The sequence below is a fragment of the Phycodurus eques genome, chromosome 10 (genome assembly GCF_024500275.1).
Source record: "Phycodurus eques isolate BA_2022a chromosome 10, UOR_Pequ_1.1, whole genome shotgun sequence".
Lineage (NCBI taxonomy): Eukaryota > Metazoa > Chordata > Actinopteri > Syngnathiformes > Syngnathidae > Phycodurus > Phycodurus eques.
Window position 1 is genome coordinate 10250697 of NC_084534.1, and position 26044 is coordinate 10276740.

A 26044-nucleotide genomic window follows, 5' to 3' on the forward strand; every position below is an offset into this window, starting at 1 on the left:
ATCACTAAATAAAGAGTGGCAGACATTACTCCCATCCACCTTTGCTTCTAGGTAAATAAGAACCATCATGAGTGTATCTCGGCTGGCTTTACTGCTTGGACTGCTTCTATATATTGAAGCTCCATTGTCCAACGCCCAGCACTGGTCTCATGGTTGGTATCCTGGAGGCAAGAGGGACCTGGACACTTTTGGCACATCAGAGGTCAGCCACGGTGCTAGTGTGTACTCACTTTTTGGTGTCTGTGAGAGACTTATCTATGTTGTATAGAATGTATTGAATGTGACATATTGTAACCTTTTTTTTCAGATTTCAGAGGAGATTAAATTATGTGAGGGAGAGGAATGCAGTTACTTGAGACCACAGAGGAGGAGTATACTCAAGGCCATTCTTGTAAGTGGAAACAGCCAACTCCCTGGATTAAATGCAAAGCATTTCATTTTAGGAAATGGAAGTATGAATCAGGGCGTCAATGCTTTTAATTATGAATATCATGTGCTGTGATTCACCAAATGTCTCTCTTTGCAGTTGGATATCTTAACCAGAGAACTCCAGAAGAGAAAGTAACAGATTTTCTACCTATAGCAGCCTGACTCTTCTCTTCAGTGTGATTATTTTGTCTTCTTTAGTTAATGCAATGTGGGATGTTGGCTTCATCAGAAAGATTTGTGGCATTCAGTGGTCGGTTAATATGTATTCAAAAGATGCCCGAAATAAATAATATATTTTGATATTACTTTTGCACTTAATTTTGTGTCTACAAAGTTGCTGCTACATCACAGCGCATGATTTGTTAATTTACCCGTAATGTACTTTTGTTAAAAAAGGTATGTGAACCCTTTCAAATTACCCGAATTCCTGCATTAACTGGTCATAAAATGTGATCTGATCTTTAAAGGTCCCGTATTTTGGCTACTTAGACCCCCACAGAATGACTCTCTAACATGTCATTAGTACAAAAGTGTCAATTTCATTTCACAAAACACATTGGTTTTGTCAAACAAGTGTCCAGAAAAGGCCCCCCTGGCAGCTACTTCTGTATCTGCTTTGTCCATTTTTTTTGCTAAGACCGCTCCCTTTCCTCTGATTGGTGGCCTCCGTTTAGAAGACCCACATGTGAGAGCACACGCGTTTATGTTGACTGCGCTGGCTCGGGAATGGACAGGTTGGCGGACATATTCGCTAGTGTTTAGGTAAGCCCGAGAAATTCGAATGACCTGATTTCAGGCCTCTCGGCAGAAAAATGTCTCAAACTCAGGAATGTGTGGGGGATTTGAATTCATATTTCACATATTTAGTGAAGCACCATACAGACATTACATCCCAAATACTAGAAAAAGTTGGTTTAGCAAAAATATGTCCCCTTTAAGTCACAACAATAAACAAACACAGTCTTAAACTGATACCATAATTTTTTGTTGTTGTTGTTGAACACAAAATATACACTGTAGGGTGAAAAAAGTACATCAACGTTTGGATTTAATAACCAATTAAGCCTTTGGCAGCAATAACCTCAACCTGTCATTATCTGTGTTTTGTTTATCTTTTAGTTTAATATCAGCACAGATCATTTTAGTTTCCCATGTTGTGATTTACTGTAGTTTTAGTTTGTTTTCCTGTTTGTCCCTTCCCTGTCAGGTCATTCTGTCTTTGTCTCTACTTGTTCTTGTCTGCTCTGCTCCCTTTGTGGCAACCAATATGCTCTTAGTATGTTTGTATTTAGTTCCCAGTTTCTATTCGCTCATTGTCCGTTCATTGTCATATGTCACATACTGTATACTATTGTATGTCATATATTCTGTTGCCTGTTATCTTTGGTGGTGAGGCTCCCGTTTATTAGTTCACTCTTTACCCTGGTTTTTGGACTACTAATTTAGTATTTATGAACCCGCTACACTGTACCTTTGTTTGCTTTTTTTGGTTTGTAATACATACTTTTGAGATTCCCTTGAGCTCCTGCTTTCCTTGCCTGATTACCTGCACTTGGGGCCACCTTTTACCTGCACACCACCAAGACTAACAGACCTGTCCAAATGTGAAAGAATGAACTGAGTAAAACAAAGACCCAACGGGAAGCAACATTGGCCCGCACACAATATGACTCATCATTGCCACCAACCTGCCGTTTGAGCCAACCCTCAGGCAGTAAGGATCTGTGTACTTTGGGGCCATTCGTTTTTTCCTTCTGATCTCGGAAAAAATGGGAAACGACCCTATTTTCATTTTTTGTTTTGATGTATGTAAACAAAAAACGGGAAACTACCCTATTTTAGTTTTTTGTTTTGATGTATGTGAACACAAAAATGGGAAACGAGTTGTCTCCCTTTTCTTGTTTGGAAATTGGAAATAAACAAAAAAAAAAAAGGAAAACAAGCTGTTATCTGATTTTATATTATGTGTTTATTTTACACAATTTGGGAAATAAAATACGACCGTAATTCCTTTCCTCAAGCTTGTTTTGTGCAGCTTTGCCTTGACCCGGAAGACCTTCTTCTACTGCTGTTCCTAATTACGGTCATATTTTATTTCCCATTCCAGCTCCACGGCCGCTGAAGGCCTCAGTTCTGGCTCCATGGCAGCTGAAACCTCCAGTTGCAGCTCAATGGCAGCTATAGGACTTGGTTCCGGCTCCTCTGCAGCTAAAGACGCTAGTTCCAACTCCACTGCAGCTGAAGGCTCCGATACTGGCTTTATGGCAGCTGAAGACCCCAGTTTCAGCTCCATTACAGCTAAAGGTCCTATTTCCGTCTCTGCAGCAGCTGACGGCCCTAGTTCCAGCTCCACAACAGGTGAAGGTCCTCTTTCCTACTCCACGGCAGCTGAAGGCTGAAGGCTCCCATTCAGGCTCTGCAGTAGCTCTGAGTTCTTGTTCCGGAGGTGCATGTCATGCGGCTGTCTTCAAGCCCTTTCCGGTGTTGTCCCTCTCTGGTGGCACAAGTTGTGTGGTTAATCGGACCATTCTCTGGTGGCGCATGTTGTGCACGCGCCATTGGACGCTGCCCCGGGAGCGCACATTCTGCGGCCGCCATTCGTCTCATGTCTGCCTACAAATCTCATGGCTGGCTCTGTGGGGCCCCACGGCTGTTTAACTGAACAGCCTTGGCTTGGCATCCCGGCCTCCCTGCTGACCAGTCCGACTGAGCAATTTATTTCTGGTGTCCCAGACGCCCACCTGACTGGCTCGGATAGGTCTGCTACTGTCGCTCTGGTCAACCTCTAGAACGACCTGTACTCTTGCTTTACTTATGCGATTTGGGTCATTGTCTTGTTGGATCACACATCCTCTTTGAACTTTAATTGGTGGACAGATACTGTTGTCTTAAATTCTCCTGTAAAATGTCTTGATAAACTCGGAATTCATTTTTATCTCGATGATAGCAATGCGTCTAGGCCCTGATGTAGCAAAGCAGTTCCAACCCATGACGCCATCTTCTCCATACTTCACAGTTGGGATGAGGTTTTTATGTTGATTTGCAATGCCTTTTTTACCCACACGTAGTGTTGTGTGTTCATTCCAAAAAACTCATTTTTGGTTTCATCTGTCCACACAATAGTTTTCCAGCAGTGCAGTAGAACATCCACTGCTCTTTTATGATTTCCAAATGTACATAATATTTTTTTTCCTTTCCAGACAACAGTAACATCCTCTGTGGCTTCCATTAACTCCATTCTTGATAATGTTTTGCATTTCCTAGATTTGTCAACAGAGATTTTAGCATGTGCCAGAGATTTCCTCAGAAGAGTAGTAAGAGTGGTGAACTTTCTCTATTTATAGACAATCTGTCGTACTGTGGAGTAATGAGCATCAAGATACTTATGTGACCCTTTCCAGCTTCATGCAAGTGAATAATTCAGAATTGTAGTCTTCTTTGAGCTCTTTAGTGCGAGGCAAGGTTCAAATTAGGCAATGGTTTTTGAGAATAGTCAACTCAAAACTGCTATTTTTTGTAGGGCAGGGTAGCTTTAACTAACACATCCAATCTTGTCACATTGATTGGACTCCAGGTTGGCTGACTCATATTAGCGCTTGAAAATGTCATTAGCCTAGTGCAGGGGTGTCAAATTGGTTTTCATCATGGGCTACAACAGAGTTATGGCTGCACTAAGGGACTCGTTATAATAGTGAAAACACAAATGCATAATAGCTATGGCGTAATGGTATGCCAAAAAACATGGTTTGGTACATGTCTTGATTTTAAAGTTATGTCATTATATATATATATATATATATATATATATATATATATATATATATATATATATATATATATATATATATATGTGTGTGTGTGTGTGTGTGTGTGTGAATATGATTTCATCTATCCATCTACTTTTATGTCTTCGCTGTGGTCGCTTTGTGTCCAGTGGTATCCAATTGATAGTTTCTGTGGTCCACCTTTTGTCAGCTCTTCGGGCAACGTGGCCAGCCCATTTCCATTTGAGGCTTTTTATTTTTTGAATGACGTCGGTAACTCGTGTCTGCTGTCTTATCCAACTGCATCTTTTCTTGTCGCGAAAAATGACGTCTGCGTCTTTCCATGTCGCCGGTACTTCTTGCAAGTCCAAGCAGCATTTAAATAGTTTTAAAAGGATCTTATTAAGTTCGTTCCCTCCTGCTTTAAGCATTTCAACAGAAATTTCATTCAGAACACAAGCTTTTCCGGCCTTAAGTGAACTAATAGCATTTTTAACCTCTTCATTCAGGATACATGGAACTGGGTCTGCTTCTAGCTTTCCAGTAATTATTTGGTAACGGTCACTGTATAAGTTTGTATAAAATTCTTTAATTCGTTGTACGATTTCTTGTTTGTGTAAACATATTTTGTGACAATTACAATTTATATTTGTTTTTAGGAAATTACAACATCAATAATTTGTCTTCATTTTAGGAAATGAAGGCTACCCATAATGACAGTTGGAACAGTTTTATACTACAAAAACACAACACAATGCTGTTTAAATGTCGCTGGACAAATGGCTATTCATATGCACTAGCCAGAATCTGTGCTGCACTTTGTTTATGGACTACTGTAGGTGTGTGGGCTTAACAGTTCCTGCCCCTTATCTAACATGTCCTGTGTGACAACTCTAATAATTGCCCCTGCATTTAATTATCATTTTGATGATGGATAATTACTTTTGAACAGAAAGAAAAATGGTGGCCACATTCCTCGCTGCTTTGTGAATGTTTACATCATGGTGTGTCCAATAAAATTATGATCTTTTGTGTGTCGTTAAAAAGTAAAGTAAAGATAGTGTTTGTCTATTGTTGTCTGTAAACGACCTGGGTGAAAATCAGATCACATTTTATGACCAATTTAGGCAGAAATCCAGGTAACTCTAAACGTTTCAAATACTTTTTTTTTTTCTTTAGATTGTCTTTCCCTATCGGGACTCATCTTGCCACAGAGCATTTTCATCGTCATGAAATTATTAACTTGTTGACCTTGAACTAAAACATCATTGCATTTTTTTTAATGTATCAAATATTTAATATAGGCATTTCATCTAATTTTATTAAATATATTGCCATATTTTTGTCTTGATTGCAACTAGTTCAATGTTGTGACTTAAATAAAGATGAGATCAAATTCTATAAGCAATTTATGCAAAATTCCAGGTACAAATCCAAAGGTTTCTTATAATTCTTGCAATTTAAGGCAGTGTTCAGAATCATTCACTCATTCTCTACCCCAATCAAGTCACTGATAGTGTAGTGGTACACTCTCCTGACTTTTGTGCGGGCAGCGTGGGTTCTGTTCCCACTCAGTGCCAGTGTGAATGAGAGTGCGAATGGTTGTCCGTGACTATATGTGCCATGTGACTGACAGGCGACCAGTTCAGGGTGTAGGCCGCCTTTCGCCTGAAGTCAGCTGGGATAGGCTCCAGCGCCCCGCGACCCTAACCAGGATAAGCGTTGTTGCAAATGAATGGATGGATGGAAAATGTAGTTCCTCGTTTGTAAAATTAGTAGAAAGTAGTTTCTGATTCTACTCGGGTGCACCGTAATTACAACATACCCGATCAATATTAGCTGGTTTGTGTTCCGTAATAATGATTGAACAAATAACAATAACATTACTAACAATAACAGTTTTAATTCCATTGTATTATATATATTGTATATATATTCCTCAACTTTCTCAGTCTTTTTTTGCCACCTGTTCCAGCTTTTTTGGAACGTGTTGCAGCCAGAAAATTCAAAGTTAATGATTATTTGCTAAAAACAAAAAAGTTTATCAGTTTGAACATTAAATATCTTGTCTTTGAAGTGTATTCAATTAAATATAATTTGAACATGATTTGCAAATCACTGTATTCTGGTTTTATTTATGTTTAACGCAACGTCCCAACTTCATTGGAATTGGGCTTGTTTCATCATTTAGTCTACAAAGCTTTTTGTCTCGATCGCAACCAGCACATAAAACTCAGTACGCCTGCACGTCAGTTGGGGCTAATACTTTATTTCTTTTATATTTATTGTTTGTATTATTATACGTTTTTATTTCCTGCCATTGTACTGTTCCTCATTCCAGTCCGGTAGGCGACGGTAATGCACCTGAAAGCTGGTTTGGCAACCGTCTAAAAGAAGAAGAAGAAGAAGTCAGTTGGGGGCTAAAAATGGACCTGCTGAACGTCAGCACTCCGCAGTCTGTGGAGTCTGGCGCTCAAAACAACATTGATAGTGCCCCTTTAGCGACTTCTGCTACGGAGCCAGATAAAGTAATAAACATTAAAATTGATAGTACCCAGATTGGAGGTGAGTCTTGCCAAAAACGGGGCAATTCGGTCGTTTGTCATTCGACCTGACGAACGACGTTGGCTTTCTTGCTAACTGGCTGGCTAGCCGCATTGCATTCAGTTTGATAGCTCATTAGCTAGACGTGATAACGTCACAATTTTGACCAAGCCGAAGCAATGAAAGCTAAAATCACCCCGCAATAAAAAGTAAACGTTAGGGCAATGTTGATAATAGCGTGAATAATAAAAAAACAAAACAACAACAATCGTGTTCACCGATGGCTCGCGGTGTCAAAATTGTTGCTAATCTTCCCCCCACCCCCCAATCCAACAAAGCTATAACAGACAGGCCCATTACGCTGGTGGAGCAGTTACTAGCAATTTCACAGTTCGGGGGTACCAAATACTTCAATTTTGTGGGTGGCAGGTTTAAACTGTATCGAGCTGTGGTATAATTTAGGTTAAAATCCACTGATCGGATTTAAGACATTCTCTAATAGGTTTTTCAGAGTGCCAATAAAATCAGTGAGTTATATAATAGATTAGTTTTTGTTTTGTTCCTGTCTCACTGTCACTTGGAATAGTTTAAACTGCAACAGTTCGAGGTAAGTACCCCATCAGGCATGTCTCTGCAAATGTCTAAATGTATCATTTAATAAAGACATTTATTTTACTTGGCACTTTTAAAATTTGCGAACATAAATAGTTTCGAACATAATCAAGTGGTAAAATAGCTATGAATAGGTGGTTTCTTATTTACAGAACCAAGTAAAACTAAATGATAACCTCAGCAAAAGCACTTTTGCTTTTGTAGATGTAAGCATTTTCACTGCTAGTTAACAGATTAATCGTGTATTTTGAATTAATGACATGTCTAATGTCCTTTATTGATCATGTCCTATATTTACCCCAGGACACCGTTTTGAATCATACACAATGCATTAAATGCATTGCAAAGAACAATACAAACAGGTCAATTTTGAATCATAAGGCCTGTTTATTGATTTTAAGTTTAGATATTTAAATTCTGGAAAAAGAACCACAAGCTTTTATGAACTTTAATGAATTCCCTGACAATTAAGCCTGACAGTATTCATGCACAGCTGGGTTGCGAGAGACTGAACTGCAAGAAAATCTAACTAAATCAATACTCAACTTATACATTTTTACAAATCCCCTATATTTTCCAAAACAGCAGAAAATCTGTAAGAAAGAGGTTCACATTGAATTTACTTCAACAGTAATTTGCAATGTTTGTCAAGAAGAAAGTTTTGCCTCCTTTTCATGCATTTCAGACAGTAAAAGATACACATGGACACAATTTGAAAAACGTTGGTCACAGAAATAACTAAATATCTGTATAATATATAATAATCGGTCAAAGGTAATCAACAAATACTGAAAGTTAATCAAAACCAGACATTGCTTTTGAATTGTGGTTCAACAGAAGTATTAAAAAAAAAAAAAAAACAGGCCTGGACAAAAATTATGGTACCCTTAATATTTTGTTACACAACCTTTTTCTTTGTATCCTTCATTTTCACATCTCTGAACATATAGCTGATTGCCTTGCCAAAACGTCTGTCCAAAGGATAGCTTTGTAGCTTTTCGATATGCAGTTTGGCAAATTCCAGTCTCGGCATTTTTAGGATTGTGGGCTCCTTGGTCGTCTCCCATCAAGTCCACTTTAGTCAAACAATAACAGATGGTGCGATCTGACACTGATGTACCTTGTTCTTGGGGTTTACCTTTAATTTCTTTGGAGGTTGTTCTGGGGTCTTTTACTACCATTCGTATTTTCCGTCTCGTCAATTTGTCAACAATTTTCCTCCTGCGGCCACGTCCAAGGAGGTTGGCTATAGTCCCTTGGAGCTTTCTGAATAATATGTGCAACTGTAGTCACAGGAACATCCAGATGTTAGGAATGGTCTCATAGAGTTTTCACGTGCTTGTCTATAATTTTCTTTCTAATCTCCTGAGACAATTCTCTCCTTCGCTTCCTCTGGTCCATGTTTAGTGTGGTGCAAACCATGTCACTAAACAGCACAGTGCTTACTTGTCTCCCTGTAAATAGGCCGACTAACTGATTACAAGTTTGAAGACACCTCTGATGCTAATTAGAGGACACACCTTTTTTGAACATGTCCCTATGGTCAAATTATTTTCAATCTTTTATAGGAACACCGTCATTTTTGTCCAGGCGTTTCATGAGTTTGTTTTTTAAAATAATTCCGTTAACAACAATTAAAATCCAGTGTCTGATTTTCATTGGTTATTTTTCATTACATTTTTATTCATTATTACTTTTGTCAGATTCAAGTTATTTCTGTGACCACTGTGGGTCTTTCATTCATTAACAGAGGGGTACCAACTATTTTGCCCACATGTATTGTGTTACTCTGACTTAATGTTTTACTTAGTACATATAGTTAATCTTCACATATATTTTTGCACTATTTAACTGATAGAAATCTGTTCCTAGCCGGCATGGTTGTCGACTGGTTAGCGCATCTGCCTCACAGTTCTGGGGACCTGGGATCAAATCCCGGCTGTGTGGAGTTTTCATGTTCTTCCTCTGCCTGGGTGGGTTTTCTCCGGGCGCTCCGGTTTCCCCCCACATTCCAAAAACATGCGTGGTAGGTTGATTGAAGACTCTTAATTGCCCCTAGGTGTGAATGTGAGTGCGAATGGTTGTTTGTTTCTATGTGCCCTGTGATTGGCTGGCGACCGGTTCAGGGTGTACCCCGCCTCCCGCCCGAAGATGGTTGGGATCGGCTCCAGCAGCCCGCGACCCCAGTGAGGATAAGCGGTAAAAGAAAATGGATGGATGGATGGAAATCTGACATATACTATTTGTCTGTACTACTCCAAGCAAATTATTAACAGGAGGATGTTGTACGTTTCAATGACATGATGGCAGATCATTCTCTATAATTCAGTGGAACTTCCAAGATCAAGCCCCCAAACGTTGCACTTGTCGCCTATAGTAGACAGTATTGCTCTGCAAACACCTTCCTGTTTACTCTCTATGATGTGTCAGCCAGGTGTCTTCAAAGCATATGTTTTATACTGTGGTCAACCTCTTTATATTTGTATGACAGTTAGGAATTCTAAAATGTTACCCTTGATGAGACAAGCTGAATGTCTCAACAACTTAAAACATTGCCTGTATTGAGACTATAATTAATTAATATACAGTATTTCCTAATGCAATGTTATTTTTAAATTTTAACTTTCTCATGAAGCCCCTTGCGATTCTTGTGATTAAGGGCTATGCAAATAAACCTGACTTGACATTAGCTCATTTGCAAGTACTTGGGCTTTGGAACAGGAGTATCAGAGTTAAGTTCTCGCTCTGTACAAAAAAAAAAAAAAAAAAGACTTGCGGTCACTTGCTCCTTGCTGGATTTCAATAGGTGTGTGTTGGACTGGAGCAGTGGTTCTCACACTTTTTAAAAATACTTAACTCTCCAAGTAGCACAATCATGACCAACACAGAAATTCATTAGCTCAGTAAGCCAAAGTATTCATCAAAAATGAGAGAGGTTTTATTCCTAAAAAGTACATTTAATATTGTAAGCCACTAACATTATGCACAATTTACACACTACTTAATTATTCAATAAAATGTATTTTCGCATAAAAGTTCAGTAAAAACCACTTTAATGAATGATTTAAAATCGTTAAAGATTAAAAGCAAAGGTGCTTAAAAAGAATAATAAATCCAACTCAACTGTACCTATTTGGGTTGCGTGATTTAAACTAAAATTATAATCATAATTATTTTGATCAATGTTGTAATCACAATTATTAATGACAATTATTCATCATGTTCAGGAATATCTTTATTTTTACTGAACTACTTTCAGAAAACAATATGTAAACAATTTCCAATGGAAGATGAAACTTTAAAATACGATCTTATCATTTTAGAATAAATGATAATAAAAAAATACCCAAGAATTAAAAAAAATACTCTTGACTCATACACTAATTGAATATATATGCTATTGTCTTGTTTAACGTCACTTGCCCTGACAATGGATCCTGATCCCTTTCATGTTACTAGCTCCTCTCCATGATGCTCCTCATCTTCAATTTATTGCTGTACTTTCTTCTCTCGCCATGACTTACTGGGGTGTGCTTTCATGTTATTTAGGTGGTTTAATGAAGCTGGAACAATGCGTTCGCCCCCTGGTAGTTGGCTGACTACTGGATGTGCAGTAAAGCCTGTATTTTTAATGTAAATATCACTGACGATCAGGTTAATTTAATCGTGGCAGCCCAAATCGTGATCACAATTAAAATTCAGTTAATTGTGCAGCCCTCCTACTTAGGCAGTGATTCGTTTGTATACCACCACAATTTTGAGAGTCACTGGACAGGAGGATCCACTGTAGTTTGCAGTTTGAGTTTTGCTTTTGGAATCAAATGGAGCTCTACAGTATGGGCTATTGTTTGCATTAGTCTGGTGATGAATCTAGTGGAATGGAATCACTTTTTCTCTTATGCAATCAATCTCATCACTTAACTATATCCTCCTTGAAGCTGTATGTTTTGCCATTCAGGAAATGCAAGTGACGAGGAACTCTTGAAAGGTCTCCTTACTGACCAACGCTGCCATGTGTGTGAAGCTGTGCTGTTGTTTGAGTCTCAGCGGCTGTCACATTATGAGGTTTGGGACACTTATCCAATACACATTGAATTTCTGCCTCTGAGACCTCATTATACCATCTCTGTTACCTCTCAATTGCAGGGAAAAAAACATGCCCAGAAGTTGAAGCTGTACTTGCATAACAAGAGAGATGAAATGAGACATACAGATTCGGCTGGACTGCTGGTTAGCATTTCACAGGGGGATGACTTTCAACTTGGAGAACTGCTTTTACTTTATTACCCATTTTCTTTCCCAACTATATCAGGACAGAAAGGTCATACATATTGTACTTGTAACAACAGTATAGATGTACAGGTAAAGAAAGACAACAGTAGAAGCACTCGAGCCATAATTCAAAGCATGTAGTGTGGTAATTGATAGAAGCGGATGTTTCCCTCCTCTAATTTTGCATCAGAAAGCAAAAATGTTCTTGTCCTTCATTTTGCAGCACAGCATGCCGACTGATAAGGATCGTTTTTGTGAGCTGTGTAACATGGTGTTTACATCTCCTGTGGTAGCAAAGTCACATTATGAAGGCAAAGTCCACACCAAAAATCTCCGAAAACAAAGTATTCATAAGCCAGGTAAGTGTATGTGAGAGGAAAAGCATTATTGATGTGAATTGTAGTATTTAGAATAATATAATAGCTATGATGTACTGTTATATTTGAGAAAGTCAAGTGTCACTTAAGTTGAATTGATTTCTCTTGGACCTAACAGAGAATAACACAGAGGTCAGTACTTTACCCTGTCCTTCGGTGGACTGTGCTACTGAAGACCACATATCAGGATCAGGGAACAGTACAGACCTGACAACTAATCCAAATGCAGCCAGTTCAGACTCAAACAAGTACTGTGTTTTGTGTGAGGCCTCCTTCAATAATCCCCAAATGGCACTGCAACACTACAATGGCCGCAAGCACCAAAGGAAGAAGGCCAGACAGGAGATGTTCAAAGAGCTTGAAGTTGTCCATGAAGGTAACATGGGGTCCGACGTCCACCAAAGAAAGACAAACACGCATACTGTAGGAATTTAAATGAAGAGTATTTTTGAAATGGTATCAAGAGTTAACCAGAAGGTTGCAAGCAGTGCATCTCAAGTTTTTGTTCTTTTCTTCCACCCTCTTCCTTCATTCCCACCTCATTTGTTTTCTGCAGAGAATCCTCTGTCATGCGTCATATGTAATTTGCAATTCAACTCTGTGGAAATGTACCAAGCCCATATGCAGGGGAACAAGCACCACACCAGGTAAACTTGCTGCTGTCTGTATTTTTAGTGATACACTCAGACGTTTGCTGTATTAACTAAAATAAATGCTTATAGATTTAGCTTTCCTGTGATTTACTGAACTGATCTTAAGTCACATATAACCACTATTTATTTATGTATGGAGTCGTCCACCTTAGGCCGAATTGTTGCATACCAGTGAAAGGCGATGTTGCCTAATGCTGAAGGGCAAATGCCCTAGAAATTGCTTTTTCATCAATGACCCCAAACACGTAGGATCTTGAGCATAATGAGCACTACCTCTGCTCCAGACTAAGGTTAGCCTTAATCCAAAGGAGAACAGAATGTTGTTTCTGAGCTCTAACAAAGGAATTGTGAAATGTACAGTATTTCAATCATCCTGAGTTGGACTCCCTGTTCACAGAAGTTGGTTGGCTCCAAGCCACACCGATAAATAGTACATCTACTGTTGTATTTTAAAAAAACAGTCTATTATTCCTTTATCGTCACTTTCTGTAAAGGGATTACAATCACAATTTTTGTTTCATGTTTTGATTTTGAATAAAATTAATTAATTAATTTGGGTGTAAGGATTGTGAGCTTGACTTTTTTTTTTTTTTTTTTAAACAATATTTTTCTGAAGACCACTATAGCTACGTTAGGTAACTAAAATGTAAAAAAAAAAAAAAAAAAAAGCTGTTAGTATAATGTACACCACTATAAGTGTAAAACATGCTGTTAATACTACTGTCATTCAAAACAGCAATATTGTGAAGGCAGATTTTTGGATACCATCCTCAATTTAGATTTCAATATATTACAGGGGTACAAATGGCATGCCAGATGAGTGCATAAAATGGGTATAATTCATGAAGTTTCAGCATTTATGATCTTATTTATTTAAAACTGAATTGTAAAGTTTTTGTTTGTTTGTTTACCAGGGAGAAAAAGGTCTTCAAACTGTGCAAATCCCGACAGAAATCCTATAGCACATTCACCGATGAACTTGCGCATTACATCGAAGTCCAGAAAGCTCGTGGACTCGCACCCAAGATTGGCCTGACTCTGTCTAAGGATGAACCGCGGAAAGGAGGTGATCAAGTAGATGCGGTAGCGGATTTAGACAAGGGGCATATGACACGAGGCCAGACCATGGCTAACCTTTTTCCCACGTATTACCCTCACCCACCAAATTGTGCCCCTCACTTCACTGTAGAAGGTTTCCAAACTCTGTATATGGGCCCTCCATGGCCGTCCAGGGGTTGGGACTGCAATCCTCCTCCATCTTTCGCAAACTTAAAACCTTCACTGGAATCTGCTGCTCCACCTCTGAAGAGACACAGAAAGTGCTCAAGCTCCTCCTCGTATTCTTCCGCATCATCTTCCTCTTCCTCGTATTCCTCCTTCACAAGCAGTGGAGCAAGTGACAGTGAGGAGGGTGAACACAGACAAAGACAGAGGCGAAGGACCAAAAGATCCAGGAGGGAAAGAGGCAGTCCATCAAGAGCTGCATGCTCAGAAAAGGCAAGCCGCAGGCAACAAAAGAGAGCAAGAGATGATCACTCAGAGGAGAGGAGGAGAGATGATAATAGGGGACCAGGGGAAGAGAGGAGAAAGAAGGGCAAATACCACAGCAAGCAGAGATGGCAAGAAAGGAAACTAGTAGAGGAAAAAGTGAAGGACAGCGTAGCGCCACCTGACATGATGGAAACTAGACAAGAGACGGAAGCGAATGTTGTGCAGCCGAATGACAAACAGGAACAACACGTCAATTTTAAATTTAGAAAAGACAAAAAGAAAACAAAAATGATAGACAATAGGACGGAGGAGGAGAGGTTGTGGGATGATTCCATTCTGGGTTGTTAAACCCGGGAAGTGGATTCAAATGTGTCCATCCATCCATTTTCCGTACCGCTTATCCTCACTAGGGTCGCGGGCATGCTGGCGCCTCTCTCAGCTGACTACTGGCAAGAGGCGGGTGCACCCTGAACTGGTCGCTAGTCAATCGCAGGGCACACGTAGACAAACAACCCTTCACACTCACATTCACATGGGCAATTTAGAGTCTTCAATCAACCTACCACACATGTATTTGGAATGTGGGAAGAAATCGGAGTAACTGGAGAAAACCCACGCAGGCACGGGCAGAAGATGCAAACTCCACACAGGCGAGGCCGGATTTGAGCCCGGGTCCTCAGAACTCCGAGGCAGATGTGCTAACCAGCCACATCTTAATATGTAATCATAAGATTTTAACACAATTTAAAGGCAAAACCACCCATCTACAAATATCAAACTGGAAAGATTGAGTTAATTGAAAGAAATGTCTAAAAATTATTTTATAATCGTACTGTCCTAGCTGGCTAATCATTCTCTGGTTCCAATTAACTTATTCCTCTATGTTTGAAGGTACCGCTCATACCCACGTCTTTGTAAACTACATTTTTCACTCTTATACTAAATTATATTTAACTTGCACTTTCAATCGTTAATGGTATGAATGTTCTTAGTAATTTTCAGGACAGTTGCATATGAAAAACCCAAATTGTGGATTGGGGCTTGTAATTTCTTTAGCAGCCTGTGGTTGGCGCTTTTGGGTCAGTGAAGGCTCTATATCAGGGGTCGCCTACCTTTTTGAACCTTATAGCTCCGTCTTAACTGATTAATACGACGGGCAACCACTTTGCTACAAACTTCTGAAATAATAAATTTGCTTAAGTTATTTGGCAGTAAATAATCTCAGTCATTGCACCTACTAGCTTCAATATGATTTGGTCATGCGCTACAATACTGACATTTAAACTAAACTTGTGTGTTTATATATATATATATATATATATATATATATATATATAGTGTAGGGGTGGGACTTAAATAATAAATAAATAATAAATTACAAACAAATGAATTAGTTAAAGAAGTTAATGCTTTTTAATCGCATTTTGTGTTCCAAGCAACACGTAACCTTTGTCATTACATGATTTCCTGGTACACCGATTAGTTCTCTCGGACTGATAGAAGGCAAATTTCATTTAAAAAAAACAACTACCTGATGGAAGCCTTGATAAGTGTAGTTTTGTCTAAATTGTACAAAAACGAGTTTCCATCCCACTAAAGCACTTCAATCCTTCGACGCGATAAAACTTTTCAACTGCCATGCAGAAACCATTTAAAGACAATGCTTAAAAAAAAAATATATTTTAATAAAATGGCACCTCAGGTCTCTTTCATTTTGGCCAGGGATATTTTGTATTAGTTTTGCTACTGTTTAGTATTGAAATGCAATTAAATGCATTTTTCCAGCGTTAACAATATTCCTCTCTGTGTCAATTATTTGATTAAGTCGGCCACTAAAATCCACTTAAACCCCACATTATATATACCTACTGTACACCCATTTTTTAAATTGAGGTTTTTATTATTAAGGGAGAAAAAAAAATCCAAACCTACAGGGCTGTGTGTGAAAGTGATTGCCCTCCCTGTTAAAACATAAATGTGGTTTATCATACCTGAGTTCTATTTCTCTAGCCACACCCAGGCCTGATACTGCCACATCTGTTCTCAATCAAGAAATCACTTAAATAGGACCTGCCTGACAAAGTGAAGAAGACCGAAAGATCCTCCAAAGCAAAACATCATGCCAACAGTGTTGGTCATCGAGAACCGATTGGAACCGGGACTAACATGCCAGTTCTTGTTCCAATTAAAAAATTTCAGTTCCCAGTTTCGATGCCTACACTCCACTGACCGTGAAGAAGAAAGTGGCGAAAACCAACAAAAAAGAATGCGCACGAAGACGTGCTTGTGCCCAATGGCAGCGGTGAACAAAAGTGTGTCGTAACTATGTTAAAATAAATGACCAGTCACCTCAGTGCAACACTTATTATATTGTGCAAAGGAGGCTTTCACGATGTGTAGAAGTCTGACGCGGTCCCTCCCGCTCTGACCCTCAGCCTACACCGCGCAGAACATTGAGGCAGCTAACAAGTTGAGTGGTGGGTTGCACTGTTGCAGTAATTGTTTCAAGCGTTTTAGTCTTCACACCAACGTAAAAGCTGATGACAGACACAAAAATAAGACATGAATTACTTTACCATACTGGAAAGAAACTAGAAATAGTCGCATTACAAGCTTAACATTGAGCTAAAACTTCACCAAATGTCAAGCTAGCAACTTTACATCACAAGGAATTGGGAAGAAATTCACAAAAACGTCTCACAGTATTACAAACGCTAACCTTGTGTCTCATCGGTGTGTCGGTAATCAACATTTTACAGAGCATTTTGTTCCATCCATTACTCGTTTGTTCGTTTAAATTCGTTTATGTGTCGCGTGACGTAAATTTTCGGGCCAAAATGCAGAGTTCTGGTGTGTACCTTTCAAAATAAAAGGCTACATGCTTAAAACAGGAAGTCAAGTTAAAACTTGCACATATAAACCATTTGATGTGATAAAACATCATAACTATTTTAACAATGCTATATTTAACTTTTAGCTGAAACATTCTCAATTGGGTTAGTCCCACTCACATTGCCTTTTAGTTCATAGGTTTGATATTGATACTGGTTATAAAGTGTGCCGAGTCAAATGTTGATTTTAGTTTATGCTGCAGGCTGCTAAGAAAATGGATGTTCATACTTTTGACACCCTTTATTTAAACCATGCAAACCAGTCCCCTAAAATAATTGGAATTGAGAATCGTTTGGAAGCAGAATTGAAATGAAGATCCGGAATCGCTCAAATTCAAACGATGCTCAACCCTACATGCCAAGACCCTAAAGCTTCACGAACAAACAAGAAAGAAAGTAATTGAGATCTGTCAATGTGGAAAAGGTTATAAAGCCATTTCTAAATCTTTGGTACTCCAGCTATAATCCTCAAATGGTGAAAACAGAGAGCAGTGGTGAACCTTCCAAGGAGTGGCTGGCTGACCAAAAGTACCCCAAAAGCGCAGCGATGACTCATCCAAGAGGGCACAAAAGGCCCCACAACAACATCCAAAGAACTGCAGGCCTCACTTGCCTCAGTTAATGCAAGTGTTCGTGACTCCACCTTAAGAAACAGACTGGGTAAATATCACCTGCATTGCAGAGTTCCAAGACGAAAACCTCTGCTGAGCAAAAAGAAGAGTAAGGCTCGTCTCAATTTTGCCAGAAGCCATCTTGATGATTCCCAAGACTTGGGATGATGATGATCCAAAACTAGTTTGCCACTGATTAGCTGAAGAAAAACAAAATGGAGACTTTGGAGTGGCCTAGACAAAGTCTTGACCTAAATCCTATTGAGATGCTGTCGCATTACCTTAAAAAGGTGGTTCATGCTCAAAAACCCTCCAATGTCGCTGTATTACAACAATTTGCAAAGATGAGTGGGGCAAAATTCCTCCGCTGTGCTGTAAGATACTCAAGTTATCGCAAACGCTTGATTGCAGTTGTTGCTGCTACGGGTGGCCCAACCAGTTATTAGGTTTAGTGGGCAATCACCTTTTCACACAGGGCCGATGTGGGTTTAGATTTGTTTTCTCCTTTAATCATAAAAACCTTTGTTTAAAAACTGCATTTTGTTTTTACTTGTATTGTCCTTGACTTATACTTAAAATTGTTTGATGATGGGAAACTTAAGTGTGACAAACATGCAAAAAAAATAAGAAATCAGGAAGGGGGCAAACACTTTTTCCACACCACTGTATATACTGTTTATCTTTAAAATGCTTATAAATGCAATTAAAACAGCAGCTACAGTAGTTGTTGGCTATTGTCTAGGTGACCTTGAACAAAAGATTGTCTGTTGCTTAAGTGGTGCAAAGCTATTAGTGCGCCTTCAACTCTGAATTGCTGCTTGCATGCCTGCATGTGTGTGCTCTGGTTCTGTGTGTGGTATGCAACACAATGCATACATCGGAGTGTGAGTTTTATTTCCCCTGGATGAATTAGAATGAGAAAAATAACCAAAATTATGCTTGTATAGTACGCTATGGTTTCTATTTAACAAAACAAGCACCAATGAATGAAACCAACAAAGCTTCCGTGTGTGTGCGCGTGTGTTTGTCTGGTGGGCGGGGGTTGTTTTTCCACAAACAATGTTTCAACTTAAGCAGATTAAACACTCACTTGTTTGACATGTACAAACTGAATAGGAAATATCCGAAGCAGGCATTTATCTATTAGAGAACAAACACCTATCAATAATAAGTATGTAGTTGTAAATGCATAAGAAATCAGGTTATTGCAAGTCTTTAAACCACCTCTTTTCACTAAAAAGTGAAAAGTACAAGAGAAAAAAATGGGTTAAAAATGAGTTGTTTCTGTCCTCCACCTTGCTGTGAGTCAGGTACAGTAATATGGTAAGCATCATAACAGTATTTAAATGAATTGTAAATAAAATGCGAAAGAAGCAGTGTTTTGGCAGCGGTTTACTAAACACCCAATTTCATTGACAAAGGTATCTACAAAGGCTTAATAGTGGAGTGAAGTATAACCAGCCAACTCTGAACCAGATCAAGATCTCCTGTTTTCATAGAATCCTGTGGTCTCATTCCCTATCTCACTCGAGTCGTCGACCCACTCAGTACTTCAGGGGGCCCACATCCTCTTACTTAAGAGACCACCATGCACACACACACGTTTATCTTTATTTTAGCACAAACACCTATTGCAAACTTAACCTGGCTCGACTCCATCAAATGGAACCTAAACAAATAACGTGGCATGCATTGCTGATCAATTTTGAGTCAGTCATTTGAGTCATGAGTGATAACGACATACAAATGTTGTTCCAAAATTTCTTCAAAACATGCATTTGCTAAAATAACAGAAATTGTAATCCAACTCCTCTTTAAATGCGGATGAAAGAACAAAGGTTGTCATCTAAGAATTAAGGATGACAACCTTTGTTCTACAGTGCTTTGATATTTTAGGTCATTATTGAAGCTGGGTTTATAGGACTCAGCTGAACTCGAGGGCATGCACCTGAGACCACAGGAACGCAAACTGCTGTTATGTCGAAACATGACTTTTGTGTCACTCGACACACTGCTGAGCGTCACCTTGTCTTTCTCTTGGTCCTCATCCCAAAATGGGACACATTGCTTGGACTACAAAGCTAAATTACACATTTACAAGCTATATGAAAATGCAATTAAATCAAAAAAGGAGTATCTAATTCAAGAGGTAATAATTTCAATATGTAATATTATTGCTGTTCTCATTTGCAATGTTTAATGTACAGCATTATACTAGTGGGGTTCACTAATAGGACAAACACACGCAGTATAACGCAGTGCAGTTTTAAACTACTGCAAACTACATATTTGTTCAATTAAATAATCAAAAATGATCAACTGTGATAGTCATTTAAAATAAATATATTTTGAATGATAAAAGTAATTTCTGACAGCAAGACAGTACTCCTCAAGTGGCCTGTGAGTTACATATACTCACAGGCCGTTGATTAATGTTGAATGGTTAATGCAGAAATGTGTTCAGTCCTCTCCAGTAGGTCGTTTGTGTGTGTTTGTGTGTGTGTGTGTGTGTGTGTCACATCAGGGCGTTACCATGACGACTTAGGTACCTGTCACACACAACCCTCCCATCATCTCGTGAGTGATAGACGGCAGAAAATGAAATGATCAGCATTGCTCCCCAACTTGCACTCAAGATCAACAAAGATGCGAACGTTCGCGCTTGAAGTGATTCTGCTACCGCGGACTCTGCTGACAGCATGCCTGTGGTCATTTGGTGAGCTTATGTCACTGGTTGTTATTTTATACACACGTACATTTGTTTGTATGACAGCTCGTTCAGGAACCTTTAGCGAAGGATCTATCCTGCGCTGATTCTTTCTGATTAATTGTGGAATATGGTATAGTCTTACCAATCGTTGATCTTAACATGACAGTTGATCTCAGACAATACAGCCTTTGTTTTATTTGGGTGAATAATGATAGATTTAGTCATTTGTCCTTTAAGAACCTTTTAATTGCCGTCTGTTAACAGGGCCATAGGCCAAAGAAGCAGCCATTAGTTTTCTGTGCAGATTCAGGATTGTTCAACAATTTCTTAAATTTACATATAATGTATGAATGTAATGATAAAATTCAAGCTTATGCATAAATAGGGTAACTCCAACATGTAGCTTGCCCTGTTTTTGAGAAGGTTACTAAAGGGCCAAAAAATACTGTATGTGCATGAAGGCTGTATGTGTTTTTAATTACCATTCAATGTAGACATCCTGTCCCTTTGCTTTACAAAAACATTACCATAGATTTTAAAAAACAAAACAAAAAAAAAACATTCACGGCGGAAAAGTATCTTGGTCTCGGTTTTCATTTTGTCAAAGTAGTCTCATAGTGTAAAAGGGTTAGAGACTCCTTGTCTACAATTTGGTGCAGATCCAAATCATTATTACTTTTTCCTGATAAAGGTTTGCCATTCTAGTTTTTCCTTTTTTTGTTGTTGTTTTTTTTTGGGGGGGGAATATTGTATACTGTGTATTATGTTAAGATAGTGATAACAGAATGTGTTTACAATTACCAAAAGTGTCGAGTTGTTAAAGGTATTAAGAGGCAGATTGATTGTGTACGCTTAAGATCAGATCTCAAGAATGTGTTAACCCAGCAAGCTGTTACTGCTTAATAAAAACAGATCAGGGATTGCACCAGTGTACATACAGTATCAAAAGTAGCCTTCAGCACTGTACTGTTTAAGCTTGTGTCCTGTTTTTTTCCCACTATAGGTTCGGGCCAGATTCTGCAACCAGCAGTCAGCATCCTCTACCCGCAGCTCCTCAGTACACAGTTTATTCAATGCAAATGCGTCAATATTGCCTGCGAGTCAGTCTTCTGGTTCCGCACTATTTTCAACCAAAATAAAGTTCAGTTTCTGGGCAGGTTAAACAATGCCAATCGTGTAGTTTACGGAAACAATACGGAAGTTAGTCGCTTCCAATTGACAAAAAAGAGCAGTGAGGCCTTCATACTGCAAATCATCAATGTGACAGAAGAGGACACCGGAACATATTCTTGTATTTTAAAGGACAGGAAAAATGAAGAACTATGGCAGCCTGGCTTTCTTCTTCTCCCTGGAGGTTTGTATGCTCACTAAAACGTATTAGTGTATTATTAGAACATACGTTCTATACTCACTTAAATTACTCCATTACCTGTCAGTGATAGTTTATTTCTGAGAATATGGAGGAATACTCACACACCTGCTGTCCACAAAAATTGTTATACAGTACTGTACTTTATCTGAAAGGAACATTCTTCTTCAACCATATGTTTATTATTGTTGTTGTATTTTGTGGTGGTGTAGGACTTGTGCAACTCTGCAAACTACAACCTCGACGGTGTTGGGGAGGAACTAATTTAATGTAACAAGATTCCAAAATGTATGTCATTGTATTACAGAATTTGTCATTGTAATCCATTACATTACTGGAAGAAAAGGAGTAATTAAATTACAGTTTGGGAAATTTCCATGATTACAATTTTAGTTACATTTGGAAAAATAGCCGCAAAAGTTACGGTTTTGTTTTCATATCAGTTCCTCCTCCTAAAGCCAACACTTGTGATTGGCTCGCTCTGGTCATGTGCCATTCTGTGGTAGTCTCAAATGTGACATATTTTTCCAAATATTATATTGAAGTACCACCTTGTGGTGTAATCTGTTATTTTGTGATTTTGAAACTGTTTCTATGGTATAAATTCACATTTTTAGAGGAAACATCCAAGGGTCCTATTGAAGCATTCATTCAAAATGTAATCAAATATAAGTAGTTATATTACTTTGAGAAAGTAATTAAAATAATTACATTAATATTACAAAAGTAGTCTTCCCAACACTGAACCTTGATAAGAAACATTGTGAATGAATACATCTCAGAGAGTGTCCAGAAAAATTGCGTACCGCTAAATTTGTTGCAGCTTTTGTATTGGATGTCATTATAGTGCATGGGTTAGGGTTTATGCTATGATCTCTAAATTTAAAAGTGTGTAATGTTATTGGGCACACTTTGATTTGTGTTGTTTCGTTTGAATGCCCTGAAGCTAAAAAAAGAAGCACAAAATAAATTATCCTTTGTTGTAATCGTATGTTTGGAGCAAAGTCCATTGAGTTGTTTCTTATATATCAACATGAAAACAGGCTAATATTTAGCCCTTGTTCAAGTGCCTCTTTGCATTTCTTGTGGTGAAGTCAATCTTTATGTAACAGAACGGCTCCCGACTAAACCTCCTGAATCAACACTCCAACTTAACTGTGGCTGCACTGACACTTTAGCAGGTAAGTCATTCATACATGGTGTTCTGCTGCTTATAGATCAAATTATTTACGTATGCGGTAAATCAATAAGCAGATAATGCCTGATACGGCAAGAAAACAGGTTATTGCTTGATGAGCCCATCAAATGATTTGTTTTATTATGTAGCTACGACACATTTAAAACACATCGTGTATATTTTTTTTAATATTGTGCACCAGGTGATTGTGACTCACTCATCTTGTGGTCATTGGGCGGACTTGCCGCAGTCCTGGTGACAACACTCGTCTGCAGCCTGTACTACTTCAGCCGTGAGTATTCCAACATTGTTTCCAATGTAATATTGGTCATGTTTCTCACATCACAAATTTGAATGAAGGACACTATGATTTTGTGTTTTTGTACACATTGTTTCTTACAGGACTTCCCAAAAAATGTCAGCACCATTTTGTGAAGTAAGTATAATGTTAGAGCTTGTTAAGTATGCTCTTTGAAAGTTAGAGCTTGCTGTTTTGACAGTATGTAATTGAGTGTTTTCTTTCCATTTATTTTAAAGGCGAAGGAAAAAGACAAGTGCTCAATAAACAACATACCTGCCAAAGTATGTACCATATTCACAAAATTGCAAAATAAAGTTAACTTGTCCATAGTGGTTGTGGATTTTGTTGTGAAAGACCTCAATGAACATAATATGTTGGTTAACTCGGTCTGATTTTCTACTACTTGGAGCTGTGGAACCAGAGTTAATGGTCTTGAGTTCAAACAATTCAAGCATTGGATATTTTCATTAATTTACACAAATGCATGTCAAAATCTTACCCCCCCGCCCAAAAAAAAGAAGATGGTTCAAACACTTTGTCATTTGTTTCTCTGATTACAGTATCGGAAGTGTCACACTTTGCAAGCGTTTTAACGACTGGAGGAGCACAAAAGGATTGAATCCAATAACTAAAGATTCTGATATGACAGACGTGCAGGATAAAGCTCCAGGGATCGTTGATAAGCACTTGACTTAATATCTCATTTATAATATATACAGTATATTTTGTACTTTTTTTTTGTTTGAATCTGTCAAATCATGTTTGTAGTTTAGCAGATATTTGAAGCACAACTTAGATCTTTTTTTCATTAACTTTGGCCAATCAAAGAGTTTGTAAATCCAAATGAAACATTTGTACAAACATCTGTAAGACTTTTTTTTTTTTTAATCTCAAAACATAAAATTTTCCGTTCTGTAAAAATACAGTGTTGGGAAGTTTACTTTGGAAATGTTTTCGACAAGGTGGTTAGTTACCTTGTCGAAACATTGTCGAAAAATTGAATAGTAGTGTAACCATTTCAATTATTTTCTCAAATTAATACAACTAATTACATTTTGATTACTTTTTTTCAATGAATGCATGAACGGGACTCTTGGTTGTTTCCTCAAAAAGCAGATTGAAATCATAGATCATCATCAAACCATAGATTTGTTCATTACACAAAAGAATAAACCGATAACAAAACGTGTTGAAATTTAAAAACATTAAACAACCACAAAAAAAAGAAAATAACGATGCCATGTTGACCTAATGCAGACCAGATGAGTGTATTTTCCTTAAAAAAAAAGTCCAAAATTATAAAGGTGAAAGAAAATGCTCTTTTATGTGTTCAAAATTGTAACTATGAGTCTAACCTTTTCAAAATATCAGACAAAAGTAATAAATTGCACCACAAGGTACCACTTGCAGGTTATATTTGGAAAAGTACAATATCTCATGTTTGAGACAACACCGCCGACTGGTTAGCACATCTACCTCACAGTTTTGAGGACACGGGTTCAAAACAGGCCTCGCCTGTGTGGCGTTTGCATGTTCTCCCTGTGCCTGCATGGGTTTCCTCCCACATGCCAAAAACATGCATGGTAGCTTCATAGAAGACTCTAAATTAGCCGTAGGTATGAATATGAGTGTGAACATTTGTTTGTTTATATGTGCCCTGCGATTGGTTGGCAACCAGTTCAGGGTGCACCTTGCCTCTTGCCCGCAGTTAGCTGGGATAGGCTCCAGCATACCCGTGACCTTAGTGAGGATAAGCAGTGTAGAAAATGGATGGATGTTTGAGACATGATCAGAGAGAGCCAATCCCATGCATCAGCTTTAGAAGAAGGAAGTGATTTTTTAAAAAGTCAGAGCTTTTACAGCTATTTGTCAAATGTAACAACAATTTCAATTATGGAAATTTCCAAAAGCAACTGTAATTTAATTACACACTTTATCCCAGTAATGTAATGGTAATCCATTACATTACTGGGACAGTTACAGTCCATACACATTGTAATTGATTTCCGTAATCTCGTTAAATGTAATTCGTTACTCCCAACCCTGCAGATACGTATGTATTAATATATGAAAACATTCTAACCTTGAATAAAACAGTACTGTTGATGTAAATCTGTTAAATAAATAAATGCATAACCAGTCCACTGGCAGCTGTTTTCTTTTAATGTTTTTTTAAGTAGAACTTGAACAAAACAAAAGCATCCATGTTGAATTCTTTTTTTCCCCCTTCTAATCAACAGCTTCTTTTATGTCTTTATATTGTTTCATTTTAAGTACTGGAGCTCGAGCACAAAGAGATGATTTTATATTTAAGTATGAATGTGCCAAAATACATATAATGTTTCAACCAAAGGTGGAAGTAAGTCACATATGTGCAAGTAACAAAAGCAAGTCTCAAGTCATAACCTTCAAGTCTCAAGCAAGTCCCAAGTCACTGTGGGGGGGAAAAAAAAAATCAAGTCAAGTCACCACTAAATTTTAAGCAAGTCAAGTCAAGTCACTACTTGGTTTAAGCAAGTCGCATGTCAAGTCATACAATCTTGCTCCAGTTGCAACATATATTGGAGTGGTAATAAAATGTTTTTTACACAAATCATAACGCTAAAGATGTATTCACACCTTATAAAGGTTAAATGAACAATAACTTAGATGGTTGATTGAATTTATTGCACTGAATTGTTTTAAAGTTGTATTTGAAACTCAATTTAACTCAACTTTATTTCTGAACAATTCTGTTTACTGTGGTGACAGCCTTGTAACTCCTAGGGTTCTTAAGAGAACACCATTAAAAAAAGTCACATATAATAAATATTTTCACAACTTTTTGCACCTTCAATGTGACA

The 26044-nt window shown here is 38.1% G+C and overlaps 3 protein-coding genes across 6 annotated transcripts; all 3 read left to right on the top strand.

The window, feature by feature from the left end:
• The first annotated feature begins 67 nt into the window (after positions 1-67).
• Positions 68-565, top strand: gnrh2 (gonadotropin-releasing hormone 2). Its single transcript, XM_061687578.1, has 3 exons — positions 68-202; positions 308-391; positions 527-565. The coding sequence occupies exons 1-3, from the start codon at positions 68-70 to the stop codon at positions 563-565; spliced, it is 258 nt and encodes an 85-aa protein (XP_061543562.1).
• Positions 566-6619: 6054 nt separating this feature from the next.
• zmat1 (zinc finger matrin-type 1) lies at positions 6620-14505 on the top strand. 3 transcript variants are annotated; one of them, XM_061688353.1, is made up of 7 exons: positions 6620-6758; positions 11308-11414; positions 11496-11579; positions 11845-11980; positions 12117-12374; positions 12555-12645; positions 13566-14505. In XM_061688353.1, exons 1-7 carry the CDS (start codon positions 6620-6622, stop codon positions 14488-14490), a joined length of 1740 nt encoding a protein of 579 aa, XP_061544337.1. In that variant the 3' UTR covers positions 14491-14505. The 3 variants fall into 3 exon arrangements, with proteins under 3 accessions (XP_061544337.1, XP_061544340.1, XP_061544339.1); XM_061688355.1 differs by lacking the exon at positions 6620-6758 and having other exon boundaries at positions 11333-11414; positions 11496-11711; XM_061688356.1 differs by lacking the exons at positions 11308-11414; positions 11496-11579 and having other exon boundaries at positions 6681-6758.
• Positions 14506-20257: 5752 nt separating this feature from the next.
• cd8b (cd8 beta) lies at positions 20258-24014 on the top strand. Of its 2 annotated transcripts, XM_061688358.1 has the most exons (7): positions 20258-20360; positions 21358-21708; positions 22836-22904; positions 23103-23192; positions 23303-23336; positions 23438-23482; positions 23762-24014. In XM_061688358.1, the coding sequence occupies exons 1-6, from the start codon at positions 20291-20293 to the stop codon at positions 23463-23465; spliced, it is 642 nt and encodes a 213-aa protein (XP_061544342.1). In that variant the 5' UTR covers positions 20258-20290; the 3' UTR covers positions 23466-23482; positions 23762-24014. The 2 variants fall into 2 exon arrangements, with proteins under 2 accessions (XP_061544342.1, XP_061544341.1); XM_061688357.1 differs by lacking the exon at positions 23762-24014 and having other exon boundaries at positions 23438-23721.
• Positions 24015-26044: the final 2030 nt, after the last annotated feature.